The 16,976-nt window shown below is 39.5% G+C and overlaps 1 protein-coding gene across 15 annotated transcripts in view; it reads right to left on the minus strand.

The window, feature by feature from the left end:
- ptprsa (protein tyrosine phosphatase receptor type Sa) overlaps positions 1-16,976 on the minus strand; it is a 513,824-nt gene that overhangs the window by 36,405 nt on the left and 460,443 nt on the right. For all 15 annotated transcript variants that reach the window (XM_060941290.1, XM_060941298.1, XM_060941295.1 and 12 more), the window contains 2 exons: positions 9,276-9,451; positions 3,171-3,290 (listed from right to left, as the gene is read on the minus strand). In XM_060941290.1, coding sequence (XP_060797273.1) covers positions 3,171-3,290; positions 9,276-9,451 — 296 coding nt within the window. The remainder of the gene's footprint in view (positions 1-3,170; positions 3,291-9,275; positions 9,452-16,976) is intronic.

Consider the following 16,976-nt stretch of genomic DNA (forward strand, 5'->3'; position numbering starts at 1 on the left):
ATTACTCTATTGTGGGGACATTTGATCTCCAAAAACATGGCTCCAAATTCCTATTTTCCATTCGAACAGTGACTAAATATTTGGCTGGAGCATGAAAGCCTTTCCTGTGCATTTGTATTCAGCTCCACTGTGACTGTAAAACCCAGTGCCCCCCGTTCACACACTGTCTACTTGACAGCTAAGCGTTTGCAACATAGCAAGCTGCCAATTACCTCCTGAGCATGTTTCTCAGAACAGAGACGTGGCACTAAGGTTACATCTCTCTGAGTGTGTGACGTACACAGAGGGAAGGATGGAAGAAAGCCTTTAGGCACGCCTCACCTCTTCACATCTAGCCTTCCTGTTTATTTCTCCTTAATCTATAGACTGAGTGTGTCGAGCCCCCTGCAGAGCAGTATGTCTGGCTACTGAGGGAAAGTGCTGAGCGGATGAGGGGAGGGAGAGAGAGAGAGAGAGAGAGAGAGAGAGAGAGAGAGGCAAGGCTTTTATTGCTTATAAGGGTAATAAGCAGCTTTTGGTCTGCTGGATATGAGCGAGGAGGAAGTTATTTCTCTTGCACGTCCATCTTTGGCACTGGTTCGTGTTCGCTTTCTGTCAGAGAAAAGCTTGATTTTTAAATGAAATGCTGTTGAATTACAGCCCTATTGCGGGAAAATTGGTAGCTCTGGGGTATGCGTGAACAATATATCTTCCAAACAAGCCAGGCTGAGCAGAATCGAGCGAACAGATTAAAGATAACACATGTAGTAATAATAATAATAATGAACGTCAGGCGTTAACATTAATTGTTAACTAATTATCAAACACTAACATTACCATTTATTACAACCCCAATTCCAAAAAAGTTGGGACACTGTGTAGAACATAAATAAAAACAGAATGTGAAGAGTTGCAAATCATGGAAACCCTATATTTCATTAATAATAGCACAGACAACATATCAGATGTTGAAAATGAGAAATTTTATTGTTTTTTGAAAAATATATTCTCATTTTGAATTTGATGTCAGCAACACGTTTCAGAAAAGTTAAGACAGGGGCATGTTTACCACTGTGTTGCATCACCTCTACTTTTAACAACTCTCTGTAAATGTTTGGGAACTGAGGAGACCAGCTGCTGTAGTTTTGAAAGAGGAACGTTATCCCATTCTTGCCTGATATACAATTTCAGTTGCTTAACAATCTGGGGTCTCCTTTTTCATATTTTGCACTTCATAATGTGCCAAATGTTTTAAATGAGAGACAGGCCTGGATTGCAGACAGGCCAGTTTAGCACCTGGGCTCTTTTACTACAGAGCCATGCAGTTTTAATATGTGCAAAAAGCGGTTTGGCATTGTCTTGCTGAAAGAAGGAAGGCCTTCCCTGAAAAAGATTTTGTCTGGATGGCAGCATATTGCTCTGAAACATGTATATATCATTCAGCATTAATGATGCCTTCCCAGATGTACAAGCTACCCATGTCATGTGCACTAATGCACCCTCATACAATCACAGATGCTGGCTTTTGAACTGTGCACTGATGATAAGCCGGATGGTCCCTCTCCTCTTTAGCCTGGAGGATGTGGTGTCCATGATTTCTAAAAAGAATTTCTACTTTTGAGTCATCAGACCTCGGGACAATTTTCCACTTCGCCCCAGTCCATCGTAAAAGAGCTCGGGCCCAGAGAAGGTAGCATTATTTTTGGATATTGTTTATATCTGGTTTTAACTTGCATTTGTGGATGCAGTAATGAACTGTTTTTCACAGACCATGGTTTTCTGAAGTGTTCCTGAGCCCATACAGTGATTTCCACTACAGACACATGTCTGCTTTTAATGCAGGGTCACCTGAGGGCCTGAAGATCACAGGCATCCAGTGTCAGTTTTCAGCCTTGTCTCTTGCATACAGAGATTTCTCCAGATTCTCTGAATCTTGTAATGATATTATGTACCATGGATGATGTAATCCCCAAATTCTTTGCAATTTTACATTGAAGAATGTTATTCTTAAATTGTTCCACTGTTTGCCCACGCAGTCTTTCACAGAGTGGCGAACTCCTCCCTATCTTTATTTCTGAGAGACTCGGCCTCTCTGCGATGCTCTTTTTATACCCAATCATGTTACTGACCTGTTACCAATTAACCAAATTAGTTTTTTTAGATTTACACATCTTTTTCAGTCTTTTGTTGCCCCGTCCCAACTTTTCTGAAACATGTTGCTGACATCAAATTCAAAATGAGCATATATTTCTCAAAAAAAAAAAATTCTTAATTTCAACATCTGAGATGTTGCATTTGTACTATTTTCAATGAAATATAGTGTTTCCAAGATTTGCAAATCTTAAAATTTTTTAAATTTATGTTTTACACAGTGTTCCAACTTTTTTGGAATAGGGGTTGTAAATGCATGACTTGAAATGATTCCACAATAATCAGTCAGGACAAACACCTGAATGAAGACGTTCTTGACGGTTTATTCAGAAACCTGATTTTATACATTATTTTTGCCTGCGCGTGATGACTGAAGTCTCCTCTATAATGCTAATCTGTTGTGTAAGCATTAATATTAGCGTTATTTGCGGCTCTGATTATGTATTAATAATCTTTCCGTCATGTTTAATATGCAGCCTGGAAATCAGGGCATAAATGTATAAACTCCTTCATTTGTTCAATGCAGCTTTGACCAAACAGAAACAAACGAAACTACTGTGATATACAAGTATTCATTTTAAATTCATTCAGTGCTGCTTCAGTAGACATTAAAAGCACTTTAAATCACAGTCTTGTTGATTTCTCCATTCGGACTGCTCAACAGTTCTTGGCGACATGACAAACTGAGGTTTTTTTCTGTCATTAATTTCATGACCGTGAAAAAAAAAAAAAAGAGAGAGGCTGGTAAGCGAATGAGAGTTGATGGCTGCAAAGAGAAAAGTGATAACAGGAACTAACTGGTCTCATTAACTTTCCACAACACTAAAATGCAAATATAAATGAATAAAAAGGATGATTCCTTTTATTAATTCTTTAATTACTAAAAAAAAATCAGTATGGGCAAACTGCTGTGAAAGGAGGATTAAAACAGTTGACTGATCTTAAAAAAAAAAGGCAGCTTTGGATCCCGTTGTGGATTATTTTCCTATAACCCCCCCAAGTGTTTCACTCCTTATGTCATGTTTAGTGCGGAGTCCTACCTTGTGTAAGGAGAAGGTGCGTACGCAGAAGGTGGCCAGCTCGATGGTGTCCAGCAGGGTGACCTGGGTCATTCCGTATGTCTCTGTCCCTCGGCTTGGCCAGTACTGATCACACTTAATCTGAATATGCAAACATGATGAAAACGTGAATAAGAACAACAAGAAGGTCACAGTACAGAGTCCAGTGAGTTTACCCAGCATTCCTAGCACCTCAACTCACTTACCTGGCTGAAACATACAGTTAAATTTAGTTTACTCTAAAAAAGAAAAACCAACAACCAGGTATATGGATGCAAGGCTTAGATTTGACATCTCCAATTCCTCCCGTCCCCACATAGAGGCTGAAAAGACTCAGACGTGATCAGGCACTTGATGGATGAGCTGAATGACAAGCATCTGGGTGAATCAATCACTCACTCAGTGCCTATGCATCCTCACTTCTAACCACCTTCAGTCACACATGATCCTCAAATGAAATCTTCAGGACAGAGCAGGTTACACTCTATAACACGACAAGCTACATTTTTTTGCCTTATTAACTTTGAGAGAAAAAAAGAGAGGGTGCCGAGGGAAAGATTGTTTATAGCTGCTATAATGTAAGTGATAACAGGAACTAACTTGTTTCACAAGCATTTCACGACAATAAAGGTAACTGTAAACGGATAAAATGTATGACGTGTGCTTTAATTAATACAAAAAGTCTAAGTGTTGGCAAATTGCTGAGGTATAACGGGAATAAAACATTTAACAGTTATTCTACGAAATCGAGTCGTACATGAGCCGACGAGGCATGTAGCACCGAGTCGGCTATAAGTCATGTACGATGAGATTGAGTGGAATAACTGTTTTATTCTATCCATATTCACTGGATTTTGAGAAACAGAGCATTTTTATTTTTTGCAAATTCGATAAATAAAAACTTTATACAAAACGTCCAATAAAATCATTTCCACTTAGAACGTACACAAACTGGCAAAATGATTGTAGTAATTTGTGAAAAATGTGATGATAATTCTTGAAAAATAAAAAAAGAAACGTTCTTACCATCAAATACTTTTATTCCATATTTTGTTGATTTTTTTATTTGGGGGGGGGGGGGGGGGGGGTGTCTTCGTCTTCCACTTTAGGGTTTTTTGGTGGTTGGCAAACCAACTTAAAAGTGCATTACCACCACCGACTGGGCCGGAGTGTAGAACAGGCGATATTGTGGGGGAAAAGAAAATTATATTTTTTTAGCTATTTCTGTTTCTTTTAAATACTTGATAACAATTTTTGGGTTTTGTTTTCAAGTAGAGTTTTTATTTCATCCTCGGTTGGTTCAGCAACACGCTCCGCCATTTTGTTTTTCTCTACTCACGGTATATGAGCTGATATCCGAGTAGTAGAGTAGCCAATCAGCGTGTGCGACTGCTCATATCCAGTGAATGTGGATAGAACAATTGCGGTTATTTATCAGTTAACATTTCAGGAAGAAGTCTCCAGTCAATGCTTTGTTACAGTCAGGAGTAAAGCTGTAACAAAGTTTTTCAACATGGGGAAACTCTTCAAGGGCAGAAGATGGAGTTTCTTTTTAACTTCACCAGAATGAAAAAAGAGGGGCTGATGAGGAAACAACTGTTTACTGTTTAATATTAAACGTAACTATCAAGGATAATCCGCTTCAGGGTGGTAACGGTAACTTCACTGCACCACCCTGATGTTGATTATTTTCCTATAACAGCATGTTGGTTATCTGAAGAGCTTTATTTCTAAGGGTAATGTCTGAGAACACGTTATATCTCCATGTGAACAGTAATCATCTATCATCTTCAGGCTCAAATTAAGGTCAACCAGCTGCCTGGAAAAGTTTCTCCTGCACTGAAAGACTTCCCCACTGTGAGTGATGTGTTCCAGGCCTCCTGTGGGATAATTTTAGCCCGTGCTGAGCCGGCTCTAATTAATGCTCCCTCTGAAGGAGTGGGATTGGGTATCAGGTAAATGAAGTGTCGAAGGTGCTGGGATTCTGGATGGTTGCGTTTGCTGAAAGAAAAGCCTCCCACTGAGGGATTCTCCTCTCTCCACGTCTCTCTCGGTCACTTACTCTGTCTTCCTCTGTATTTGCTAAATGGTCCTTACTAGCCGGGCGGAAGTGAGAGATAATTTGTCGCCTGTAATCTTTCTCTCCTTCTCCACACCCTTTTTTTCACTCTCTCAGCCAGAGCTGACATTTCATCACAGATTATGTCTATCCGTGTGTGATGTGAACCGCACTGAGCTGCTTTCCACATGACGCTTGTCATCGAAAGTACTTGTGCAAAGACACTAATGGAACTGTGCTCAAATGCTTACACAGTTTCTGACCAGCTGTCTCTGAAAACAGAGTATTAACGACATACGAGAGATAGACGTCAACAAGTTCTGCTATTATCCCTGACAGAGCAGAAAACAATGAACTCCAGTGACGTTTTTCTCCTTCCGAGATGAAGCTATGTGAATGATACATTTACATTTTATAGCTATATAAATATCAGTTTACGTGATACAATTCTGTGAGGAGACGTTTATTTAACGTTCATGGGTGGAATCTCCAGTGTCAGTAGTTTTGCGACATGCGAAAGTCTGTCCAAAAAGACAGAAGAGATTGTGGTTTCTCTATAACATGACAAGCTGTATCTTTTGTATTATTAACAAGGAAGGGAGGAAGGGGCTTGAGGGGGAATCTGGATGTTCTCAGGATGGGGCTTGCCGCTCTGTATTATTTATTATTATTTATTATTATTTTGGTTGTTATTTGTACTATTATTATCAATTAGTATCATTAGTATTATATGGATATTCACATGAAATAATAATTGGTATCATACAAGATCATATGGAAATAGAGAGTGGGGGTAGGAGTTAATAAGTTTTTACTTCTTCCTACTCCTTTTTGAACATGTTTAAGTTCATTTTAGTTATTATTATTATTAGTTAATTAGCAGTAAAATTAATCGTTTTATATATATACACACAGGTAGTTGTCGACTTACGACCTATGCGACTTATGACTGATTGACTTTACGACCGTCTGGTTATGACTGGCAAGCGTTTCCCAGCTGAGCGTACGACAATCTCCACCCCAGCTCCCGGCAGCGCCCAGCATCCAGCCAGTGTTGCCAGATACTACTGACGGTTTCCAGCCCAAAATATGTTCAAAACCCGCCAAAATGCACTTAAAACCGCCCAATCTGGCAACACTGCATCCAGCCTCTTCTATTATGTGTGCAGTGTTTCGCTGGACAAACAACAAGCGAGCTACAGCGCGCGTACGGCTTAACCAGATCTTGTGCTATAACGTGCACAGCTGGTAATCAAAGTAACTTTCACTTTTCTGTTCTGTTACACTGTTCTGTGTCCAATGTCCAAAATGAAAAGTTAGTTTTCAACTGTTCAGCTCAAAAAATGTAATTAAAACAATTGTGTTGTTGAAATGATGTGTTTGCAATTTATTTATAATCAAAAACTGATACAGGTGGATGAAAGAGTGATAGTGTGATAAAGTACTATTCTAGTACTACTGAGTGATAAGAAGTCCTAGTGAATGCTTGATAAGTAGACAATAATAAATAATTAGGTGTATTTTTCGGCGCGCGCTGCAACTGCACTATGGCTCAAAATAATATACCGGCAAGAAATAAAAGTTACTTTCACCCCTGAGTATGCAGTGTTTGACTTAAACCAAATAATGAGCCAAGGTAATGAAATAAGAAAATGTTGATAAAATAAGACTTTAAGATGATTACAATATCATTACACATCACAATATACTTACGTTCATTTAACAAAGGCCGACTTACGACCAGATCGGTTTACGACCGGTCAGTCATAACCAAACGCAGTCGTAAGTCGACGACTATATATATTTATTTATTTATTCTATGATGATGGTTTTTGTTTGTTTTGATTTTACTGTTCACTGTTCACACATGTTCGAAATAAAGATTAAAAAAAAAATAAAATAACCAACTGTGTAAGTTGTTACCAACTTGTATCATGTGCATTCCATGACAAGAAATGTAACAATAAATGGATAAATAGCACTGTGTTTTTTTCTTCTTTAAGCAGAAATGTAATTGTTGGTAAACTGCTGTAGTATGTAAGGTATAAAAGGCTTTGGGACATGCTGTTATGGGAAAATAATCAACTTCAGGGTGGTAACAGTAACTTTGCCTCACACTGGACTGCATGACACCACCCTGCTTATTTTCTTATAACAGCACACCGCTGTCGTGTTTCATTCTGTATTGTGTACACAGCGACAAAAGTTTTCGTTTTAAGTAGTGGGAAACCATGCCGATGTGCACTCATATAATTACCAATAAAATAACCAATCATATCTGGCATACTTCCCCTCCCCCCCACAGATATCATTAAAGAGAAGATGATAAGTCAGCCTATGCTCCAGCGGTGGTGATATCAGCTAGCATGTAGCCACATTAGCATGACTGTCACCAGCTTCTCTAACGTGGGGGTCAGGGTTACTGGAGGAAGCAAACAGTTTTCCACTATGCCGATGACTAGTGTGCAAAGTTTTATTCCTTCCTAAGGATGCAGTTTCACTCAGAAATATGTCACTTTGCAGGAAAGAAATGTGTTTAATATTTTATTTCACACTGAGCTTTCCTTTCCGGTATTCTTGTCCTTCCTTTGTGGAAGAAATTCCAAACTCTTTTCCACACAAACAGTGGTTTTAATATCAGAGAAAAAAAAAAGCAAAAAAAAAAAAAACCCACAAAAAAATTTTCAATCCAGTCCTGGAATAAAATCGAAAAGATTCAAACTGGAAAAGTTTTTTTTTTTAATTAATTGTAATGTTTACATATAAACAGACACGCACCATGAGTTGGCCTAGTGGTTAGCGTGTCCGCCTGTCGACTGGGAGATCTTGAGTTCTACTTGCGGTCGGGTCATACTAAAGACCATCATAAAATTGGTACCTACTACCGTCTGGCAAGGCACGCTGCAGTACAGATGCAAGTGGGGACGTCAAACTCTCGCGGTTTCCAGAGGACTGACCCCCCCACTGTAACCCTAGCTGTATAGGCGAGAGGCTGAGGGCTATCGAAACAGAGATCAGCGCCACACCCATACACCTTAAAGAGTTGGTTAGTACTGGGACAGGAAACTGCCTGGGAAGACCAGATTCTGGCGTGAGAGGGGCTTTGACTGAAACAGACACGATTGCATTTTTGTTAGGATTGATTTTAATATATTTATACTTTACTGCATTCACTATATTTGCCATGCAACTATCATGAAGTGTTCATTAAAAAAATACTTTTTTTTATGTCTGGTCAGAGTCTCATCACACCGTTCCTGTGGAGGACGGCCCCATATGGACAGTCGAAAGTCGCACTTGGAGGACGCTCTGGACACTTACAGTAATGCTTTTATGGCTGAGGACTACAGTTGACTTGCTAACTTTAGGACTGCAGTTATCATGAACGGTTTTGCACTCAAGTTTCCATCAATGAAGAGTTAAAACATCAACGAAACTGACTTCATGTTAAAACTGTTAATGTTATAGTCATGTTGTCTGTTGTTGCCCAAATGAGGATGGGTTCCCTTTTGAGTCTGGTTCCTCTCGAGGTTTCTTCCTCATGTCGTCTGAGGGAGTTTTTCCTTGCCACCGTCGCCGCAGGCTTGCTCATTGGGGATAGATTAGGGATAAAATTAGCTCAGGTTTTAAGTCGTTCAAATTGTGTAAAGCTGCTTTGCGACAATGTTTATTGTTAAAAGCGCTATACAAATAAACTTGACTTTTAAATCTAGTTTCTTGTTTCAGTACTGGCCGAATTTCAGCTGATAGTCAAGATTTCTGTATCAGTATCAGGAAAAAGAAAAAGAAGCATCATGCTAGTTTTAGGTCATTGCCTCTATATGGAAAAGACCAGAATGTGCAGAAAATAAAGCGAAGGCTTTCAGTCAATTCTGTGATGTATATTAAGGAACTACATCTTTAAAAATCAATGCAAGTCCAAAGGGCCGCTTACTTCTGGATAGTATGTACAAGTAGAGTGGTGGCTTCAATAGTCTCAGGCTCTCATTCATATATTAATGTACCATAGAGTCTTTTATGAGTCTTACCCGTGACTTCTCCTCTAACCGAGTCATCATGACCACGGTAGCTGCTCTCTGCTCCCACACCATCCGCCAGAAATCCCCAAATGTCTCTGGCAGCGGGCCCTGTGTGGCGATGTAGGCATTCTGCTTCCTGTAGCCGTCAATGTAGTTAGCGTTGATGTAGTCGCTGCCTGCGATGCCTGGGAATGCAGAGTAGAAAGAAGGCAGATACTCTGGTTAGGCACGCTTATGCCAAAACTACCGAGCTGGGACTGAAACAGTAGCTGTGGTTACTGTGTTATTCTGGGCGCTGGTGAGAAACCGAGGTTTGGGCTGCACTGACATGACGCTGAAGCAGTGTTATCCATTATAGAAAATAATTCCCATGAAGACAAGCCATCAAGCCAGAGTCTCTCCGTCTGTCTCTCTTTCTCACTCTCTCTCTCCCTTTTACCTGGTGGCCCGTGGCATACAGCGTTGTGATTTAGTGCCTGATTCAGATGGTACTACAAGCTGGAATTAGACAAGGCTCTGTGCCATGGCAGCCTGTTACCTGCAGCTAGCTGTAAATTTCCCCTAAAGCAGCCTCTCGTCTCTCCCTGGCCTCCACCACAGGACTCTGTAGAAAGGAATGACACAGTGATGCAGGACCAGCGCAAAAATATATGATTCTTAACTTGTAGTCGGAGTCACGTAATGCATACAAATGGCTTATTTATTAACGTTTACTTCTTGATTTTGGCACGATTGGGTTGTACTTTTTCCGCACTGCGTATGCCTTTATGGGGGTGCTCAGTAAACAGCTTATTGTAACGAAATTAATTCGTATTTATTATGAGAGACAGGATGTACTGCCTGTAAAAGCAGTGGTGATTTTCAGTGTAAATGGAGCTGAATGGTTTTATGCTGCGTATTATAGCAGTCTTTTAAGAGCAATACTCATCACGCTGTACAAGATGATCTCAAAAATCTTGGCTGAATTCTTCAACAGAATGTGTGATAACGTGTTCTCTACATTACATTATATGATGACGATCTTCAAATGATGGATGAGATTACGATGCAGTGGTGTCACTCGGAGTGGTGTCACTCAGTGCGGTTACTCATGGTGTAAACCCCCCCAGGACCTCCTCCCGTACCAGACCATACAGAATCCTTAGTAATCGAGCTAAAACACCAGAACATTTGACAAAATCAGTAACTATAAAGACACCAGCAGAAATGAAGACAGTGCGTACTTGTAGCATGCGCAGACAAAGTCGCGTGATTCAAAGCATCATTGTAATTGGGTAATAATGACAGCTCTGACAGGAGCGCATTCAAAGCTTCAAAAATTAAATCAGCACAGAGCTTTAGCCTTGTAGGTACAGTATATCGCTACGTAAAAGTAACAAAAAAATGTTCATGTTGTTATATCTAGTCATGTCATGATTCGCCCAATTCACGGTTCCGTTCAATTCATGATATTGGGTTCACGATTCAATTTTCACACAATATTTTTGAAAAAGAAAAATTAAATAAAGAAAATTGCATTACCAACATAGGCAACATTTACAGTGGTGCTTGAAAGTTTGTGAACCCTTTAGAATTTTCTATATTTCTGCATAAATATGACCCAAAACATCATCAGATTTTCACACAAGTCCTAAAAGTAGATAAAGAGAACCCAGTTAAACAAATTAGACAAAAATATTATACTTGGTCATTTATTTATTGAGGAAAATGATCCAATATTACATATCTGTGAGTGGCAAAAGTATGTGAACCTCTAGGATTAGCAGTTAATTTGAAGGTGAAATTAGAGTCAGGTGTTTTCAATCAATTGGATGACAAATCAGGTGTGAGTGGGCACCCTGTTTTATTTAAAGAACAGGGATCTATCAAAGTCTGATCTTCAGAACACATGTTTGTGGAAGTGTATCATGGCACGAACAAAGGAGATTTCTGAGGACCTCAGAAAAAGCGTTGTTGATGTTCATCAGGCTGGAAAAGGTTACAAAACCATCTCTAAAGAGTTTGGACTCCATCAATCCACAGTCAGACAGATTGTGTACAAATGGAGGAAATTCAAGACCATTGTTACCCTCCCCAGGAGTGGTCGACCAACAAAGATCACTCCAAGAGCAAGGCGTGTAATAGTTGGCGAGGTCACAAAGGACCCCAGGGTAACTTCTAAGCAACTGAAGGCCTCTCTCACATTGGCTAATGTTCATGAGTCCACCATCAGGAGAACACTGAACAACAATGGTGTGCATGACAGGGTTGCAAGGAGAAAGCCACTGCTCTCCAAAAAACTTGCTGCTTGTCTGCAGTTTGCTAAAGATCACAGGGACATGCCAGAAGGCTATTGGAAAAATGTTTTGTGGATGGCTGAGCCCAAAATAGAACAATTTGGTTTAAATGAGAAGCCTTAAGTTTGGAGAAAAGAAAACAGTGCATTCCAGCATAACCTTATTCCATCTGTGAAACATGGTGGTGGTAGTATCGTGTTTTGGGCCTGTTTTGCTGCATCTGGGCCAGGATGGCTTGCCATCATTGATGGAGCAATGAATTCTGAATTATACCAGGGAATTCTAAAGGAAAATGTCAGGACATCTGTCCACGAACTGAATTTCAAGAGAAGGTGGGTCATGCAGCAAGACAACAACCCTAAGCACACAAGTCGTTCTACCAAAGAATGGTTAAAGAAGAATAAAGTTAATGTTTTGGAATGGCCAAGTCAAAGTCCTGACCTTAATCCAATCAAAATGTTGTGGAAGGACCTGAAGCGAGCAGTTCATGTGAGGAAACCCACCAACATCCCAGAGTTGAAGCTGTTTTGTACAGAGGAATGGGCTAAAATTCCTCCAAGCCGGTGTGCAGGACTGATCAACAGATACCGGAAACATTTAGTTGCAGTTATTGCTGCACAAGGAGGTCACACCAGATACTGAAAGCAAAGGTTCACATACTTTTGCCACTCACAGACATGTAATATTGGATCATTTTCCTCAATAAATAAATGACCAAGTATAATATTTTTGTCTCATTTGTTTAACTGGGTTCTCTTTATCTACTTTTAGGACTTGTGTGAAAATCTGATGATGTTTTGGGTCATATTTTTGCAGAAATATAGAAAATTCTAAAGGGTTCACAAACTTTTAAGCACCACTGTATTTTCCTATTCTTTATCAATACAAATACTCCTTTTGTTGAATAAAAAATAAATTTGCTTCAACAATAATTATTTACAAGCATTTGTAAAGGTTGGAGTAAAACATAATAAACAAGAGTCATCAAGAGATGACATACCCCCCCCGGCCCCCACATGAAACCCCACTCCAAATTTTCCTGAGTTGTACTGGTTGCCATGGAGATACGGAAAAAAAAAATCACAGAAATCCCAAAATGTCAAAAGGCACAACTACTCAAGTCACTTAATATACGGGCGCAGATAGAGGGGGGGACGGGGGGGATTCGTTCCACCCAGATTTAAATTCACCTCGTTCAGTCCCCCCCACTTATAGGGAGGAAAAAACGTCTATGCTGTCTTTCTTTGCATAAGGCAAACCTCACGGAAAAATCAAAAGACTAATTACCATTCGGTTTATTGAGGTGCACAGCAGTATATATAGTTGCAACTGCGCAGACTGCACAGGTTGCGAGCTCGAGCTTGGTTGCTATGGTTACCCACAAGTTTGACAGGCATATCAGGGACAGCTCCTGCTAGTTCAGGACCCCAACACGGCATGATGAAGGGTGCCAAAAGGCAGAAAACAATTGCATCGTTTTTTCAAAAAAAAAAAAGACTAAGTAAACTGTGCCTTACTTTATCATATCACCTTGCAATTTTTTGATAGTCTGTTCAAAGTAATGTCGTAGTGAAAGTAAAATCGTACGGAGTAGAGAAGCCTTTCTGGTAGCCTCCTTCTTTCGGTGGTAGCCTGTAGATACAGTGCTCAGAAGGCAGTTTTAATGTTTAATCTGGCGTTCCCTGCCATAATTTCAGCGAGCATATTGTTTCATAAGGAAACTTTGCGAAGAGTTGTTGACTGACTGCCGCTCACGCAACACACAGGCATAGTTAGAAAGTCAGGATGCACTGGTTTACACTTTACACACACACGCGTAGCCCAGCCTCTCGCTATGTTTAACAGTTGGAACTTAGCGGTTTTAAAACTAGTTTTGCAGTTTTGCAATTTCTGTGCGTGATGATAATGTGTAAACTTTGGATTTCCATAGGCTATGTTAAAATGTTATCATTGTCCTGGCCTGCAGGTAGTTCCTGGTGATGGCAGTGAGGGAGGTGAAATAACATGTATACACACTACCATTCAAAAGTTTGGGGTCACCCAGACAATTTTGTGTTTTCCATGAAAAGTCACACTTTTATTTCCCACCATAAGTTGTAAAATGAATAGAAAATATAGTCAAGACATTTTTCTGGCCATTTTGAGCATTTAATCGACCCCACAAATGTGATGCTCCAGAAACTCAATCTGCTCAAAGGAAGGTCAGTTTTATAGCTTCTCTAAAGAGCTCAACTGTTTTCAGCTGTGCTAACATGATTGTACAAGGGTTTTCTAATCATCCATTAGCCTTCTGAGGCAATGAGCAAACACATTGTACCATTAGAACACTGGAGTGAGAGTTGCTGGAAATGGGCCTCTATACACCTATGGAGATATTGCACCAAAAACCAGACATTTGCAGCTAGAATAGTCATTTACCACATTAGCAATGTATAGAGTGGATTTCTGATTAGTTTAAAGTGATCTTCATTGAAAAGAACAGTGCTTTTCTTTCAAAAATAAGGACATTTCAAAGTGACCCCAAACTTTTGAATGGTAGTGTGTGTGTGTGTGTGTATATATATATATATATATATATATATATATATATATATATACACATACACACACACACACACACACACACTATATATATATATATATATATATATATATATATATATATATATATATATATATATATATATATATATACGCACACAAAATGGAATCATTTGCTGACAGCTCAGTCCCCCCCAGTTCAAAAATCCTATCTGCGCCCCTGACTTAACATAACTGTGAGGTTTCATGAAAAAATTCCTTATAGTTTTTGAGTTATGCTCCAAAAACTAAAATGTTTACAGACGGACAGACAGACCGATAGCTCTATTGCCCCGGTGGGGGGATAGCTCTATATGCTGGTGGGGGGGATAACAATTAACTGAAAAAAAAAGTTAATAACAAATAAGCCTTTTCTTAATAACCATTTATGAACATTTGTGAAGGCTGTAGTCAGACTTAAAGGAGAACCGAAGGCAAATTTTTTATTATGAAAATTCTATTTCTCTCATTTTATTAAATATCGGAATGCATTTCTGAGAGCTATTTTGTCACTGCTATAGCAGGTTCTGAGTGTTTGAAATATGCTATGTAATACATCAGTCCATATGTCAAAGCAATGGCCGTAAATGAGATTCGTTGAGACCTGTGCGAGACATCGTAGGACGGAAGTAAAATGTACAGCGGAAATCAAAGTGACCGACATCTGCCAACGTTGTCAAAAAACACACGCGCCCTCTTTCAAATGCTGATGTAATCAAGCCGGAAGTTTTGTTTGTTTTGATAGCAATCAGGAAAGTTTGAAAAAAGTAGGCAGTAATCGTCATTTAAACTCGTTTTTGTGCAATATTTCGTTTGGAAAACAGTTTCCAAAAAATGGCGGCACTGACACCTGGCTGACACTTCACGTTTCAAAGTCTCGCGAAGATCGTGCGGATAAGCGACGCCTGCCGTGGACCAAACGAATTAAATTCAACATGACTAAAAACCGAATAGGCCGATAAGTATAATATTTAATTGCCGTTAGTTGCCAATACGAGTCATGATATAAGATTACTAAAACCAAAAACGTAATTGAATAACATGCTAATTAAGAAATAAAGCAAGTTTAAAAAGGACTTCAGTTCTCCTTTAAACATAAAACAGCTACCTCCATTTGCTTCTCTTTTCTTAAACTTTCGGCAGTCTGTAAGGCTGGCTCCACACTAGAGGATAATCAAGCTGGTTTAGGGTCCGATTTGCTCCTACCGATTATCACGGGGGCGTTCCCAATTCGAGGCTCATCAGAAGCGAATATCTTCCCAAATAATCCTGTAGTGTGAGGGGTTTACAGACATAATCTTAAGGTCACTAACTGGATCAGAGCCTCCCTTGTTTAGGTTCATAAATATCAAACGTTTGATATTTACGACTAAAAATCGTGTAGCGTGAAAGGAACATCGATGGAATATTGAGCAGAGAGCGAGCTGCCTGGGAAGCGTCATGTTTAGCACGGCATCTCCAGGCCAGTAGAAGGTCAGAGAATGTATAGAAATAGCTATATTTCTAAATGATCATGGGTTTCATTCTCCCCTTGTTGCAGTAGCGTGCACTAGCTTACCTCCAGTTCACGCTGCAAAATATATATAAGGGGGTGTCCATACAGTGATTTTTTGTCCCGAGTGCCAGCGTCTTAATTGTTCCTAATGAGAACAGCGTGCTGCACACTTATTTTTCTCAGAGTGCAACACCTTTTTTGTTCGGCCACTCTGAACGATTAAAACTCTGAACTTTTCAGAGTGAGTTTCTGTGAGATCCCAAGTCTCCAAGGAATCACCACCCAGAAATCGTTTGAGCGTGTGATCCTGTGTCTCGATTGAATCGTCTGGTGTGCATGTTCTTGTGAGTAAAATACAATAAATCGGTTAAATCTGTCGTTATGTCTGTGGTTTCCCACATTTTAAAAATCGGTCAAGAGTTGAAAATCCTGTAGTGTGCACCGTGCTTAAGGAAGCTCAAATTTCTTATTGAATCTATTCGTACAGTCAATTATACAACAGCTCTTACCCACTTCAGATCTTTTTGTGTTTGTTTTTGTGGTATTCAAGCTGTTACTTCCACCAACGGTGAAGTCATGTGCATTCCCGTCACTGTATGGTAGGAAATTACAGCTAAGAAAAACTTTGAGATGATGCAGCCTGATAATAATAATCACGGTTCATTTTTTAATGTACGCAATTCAAATCATCATAAATTGTGCTGCAATTTGTCTTCACATGATATTACATGCCTAGGTATAACAATACTGGGATATTTTTTATACAAAATAACCAATTTCTACTGAACCACCTCACAAAACTTTTTATCGATGGTTATTTGGGTATCACCCCCTCTGAAGGTGTCACCTGGCGTGTTCTGCAATCACACCCCACAGTGACGCCACTGTTACTATGTTCCGCTTAAGTCATCCATCAGAATTTGCATAAACAGAAACGTTCTTCAGAGTGAGTTTGAGATAATAAGGATAGTTTTTCTATCCATTAGCATGGAATGGTTATGTTTCCCAATTACCACCACCATATTTACAGCTGTCCTGTGAGTTTCGTGTCATCCTGTCCTGTCCTCTTACTGAGAACTTGAGCTGAGCATCGTAGAAGTGCTCGGACTCAAATTTTAATCAAAAAATTTCTCACACTTCCAGAACCTTATCATCGACTGTCTTTGGTTGCAAAGGTGCTACATCATCCACCAGCTCATTATTATGTTCTAAGACCATCATCCCAACTCATGACCAAAGAATTCTTTGAGGTGTGATTTTTGTCTGCAGCAGCAAAATCTGGCCAAAAATCATAAAGTTAAAAGATCGACAATTATACAGAGTAGTTTGTTAAGTTCAAACACCAATGCACCTCCTAAT

This window comes from Neoarius graeffei, chromosome 15, assembly GCF_027579695.1.
Source record: "Neoarius graeffei isolate fNeoGra1 chromosome 15, fNeoGra1.pri, whole genome shotgun sequence".
Taxonomy (NCBI): domain Eukaryota; kingdom Metazoa; phylum Chordata; class Actinopteri; order Siluriformes; family Ariidae; genus Neoarius; species Neoarius graeffei.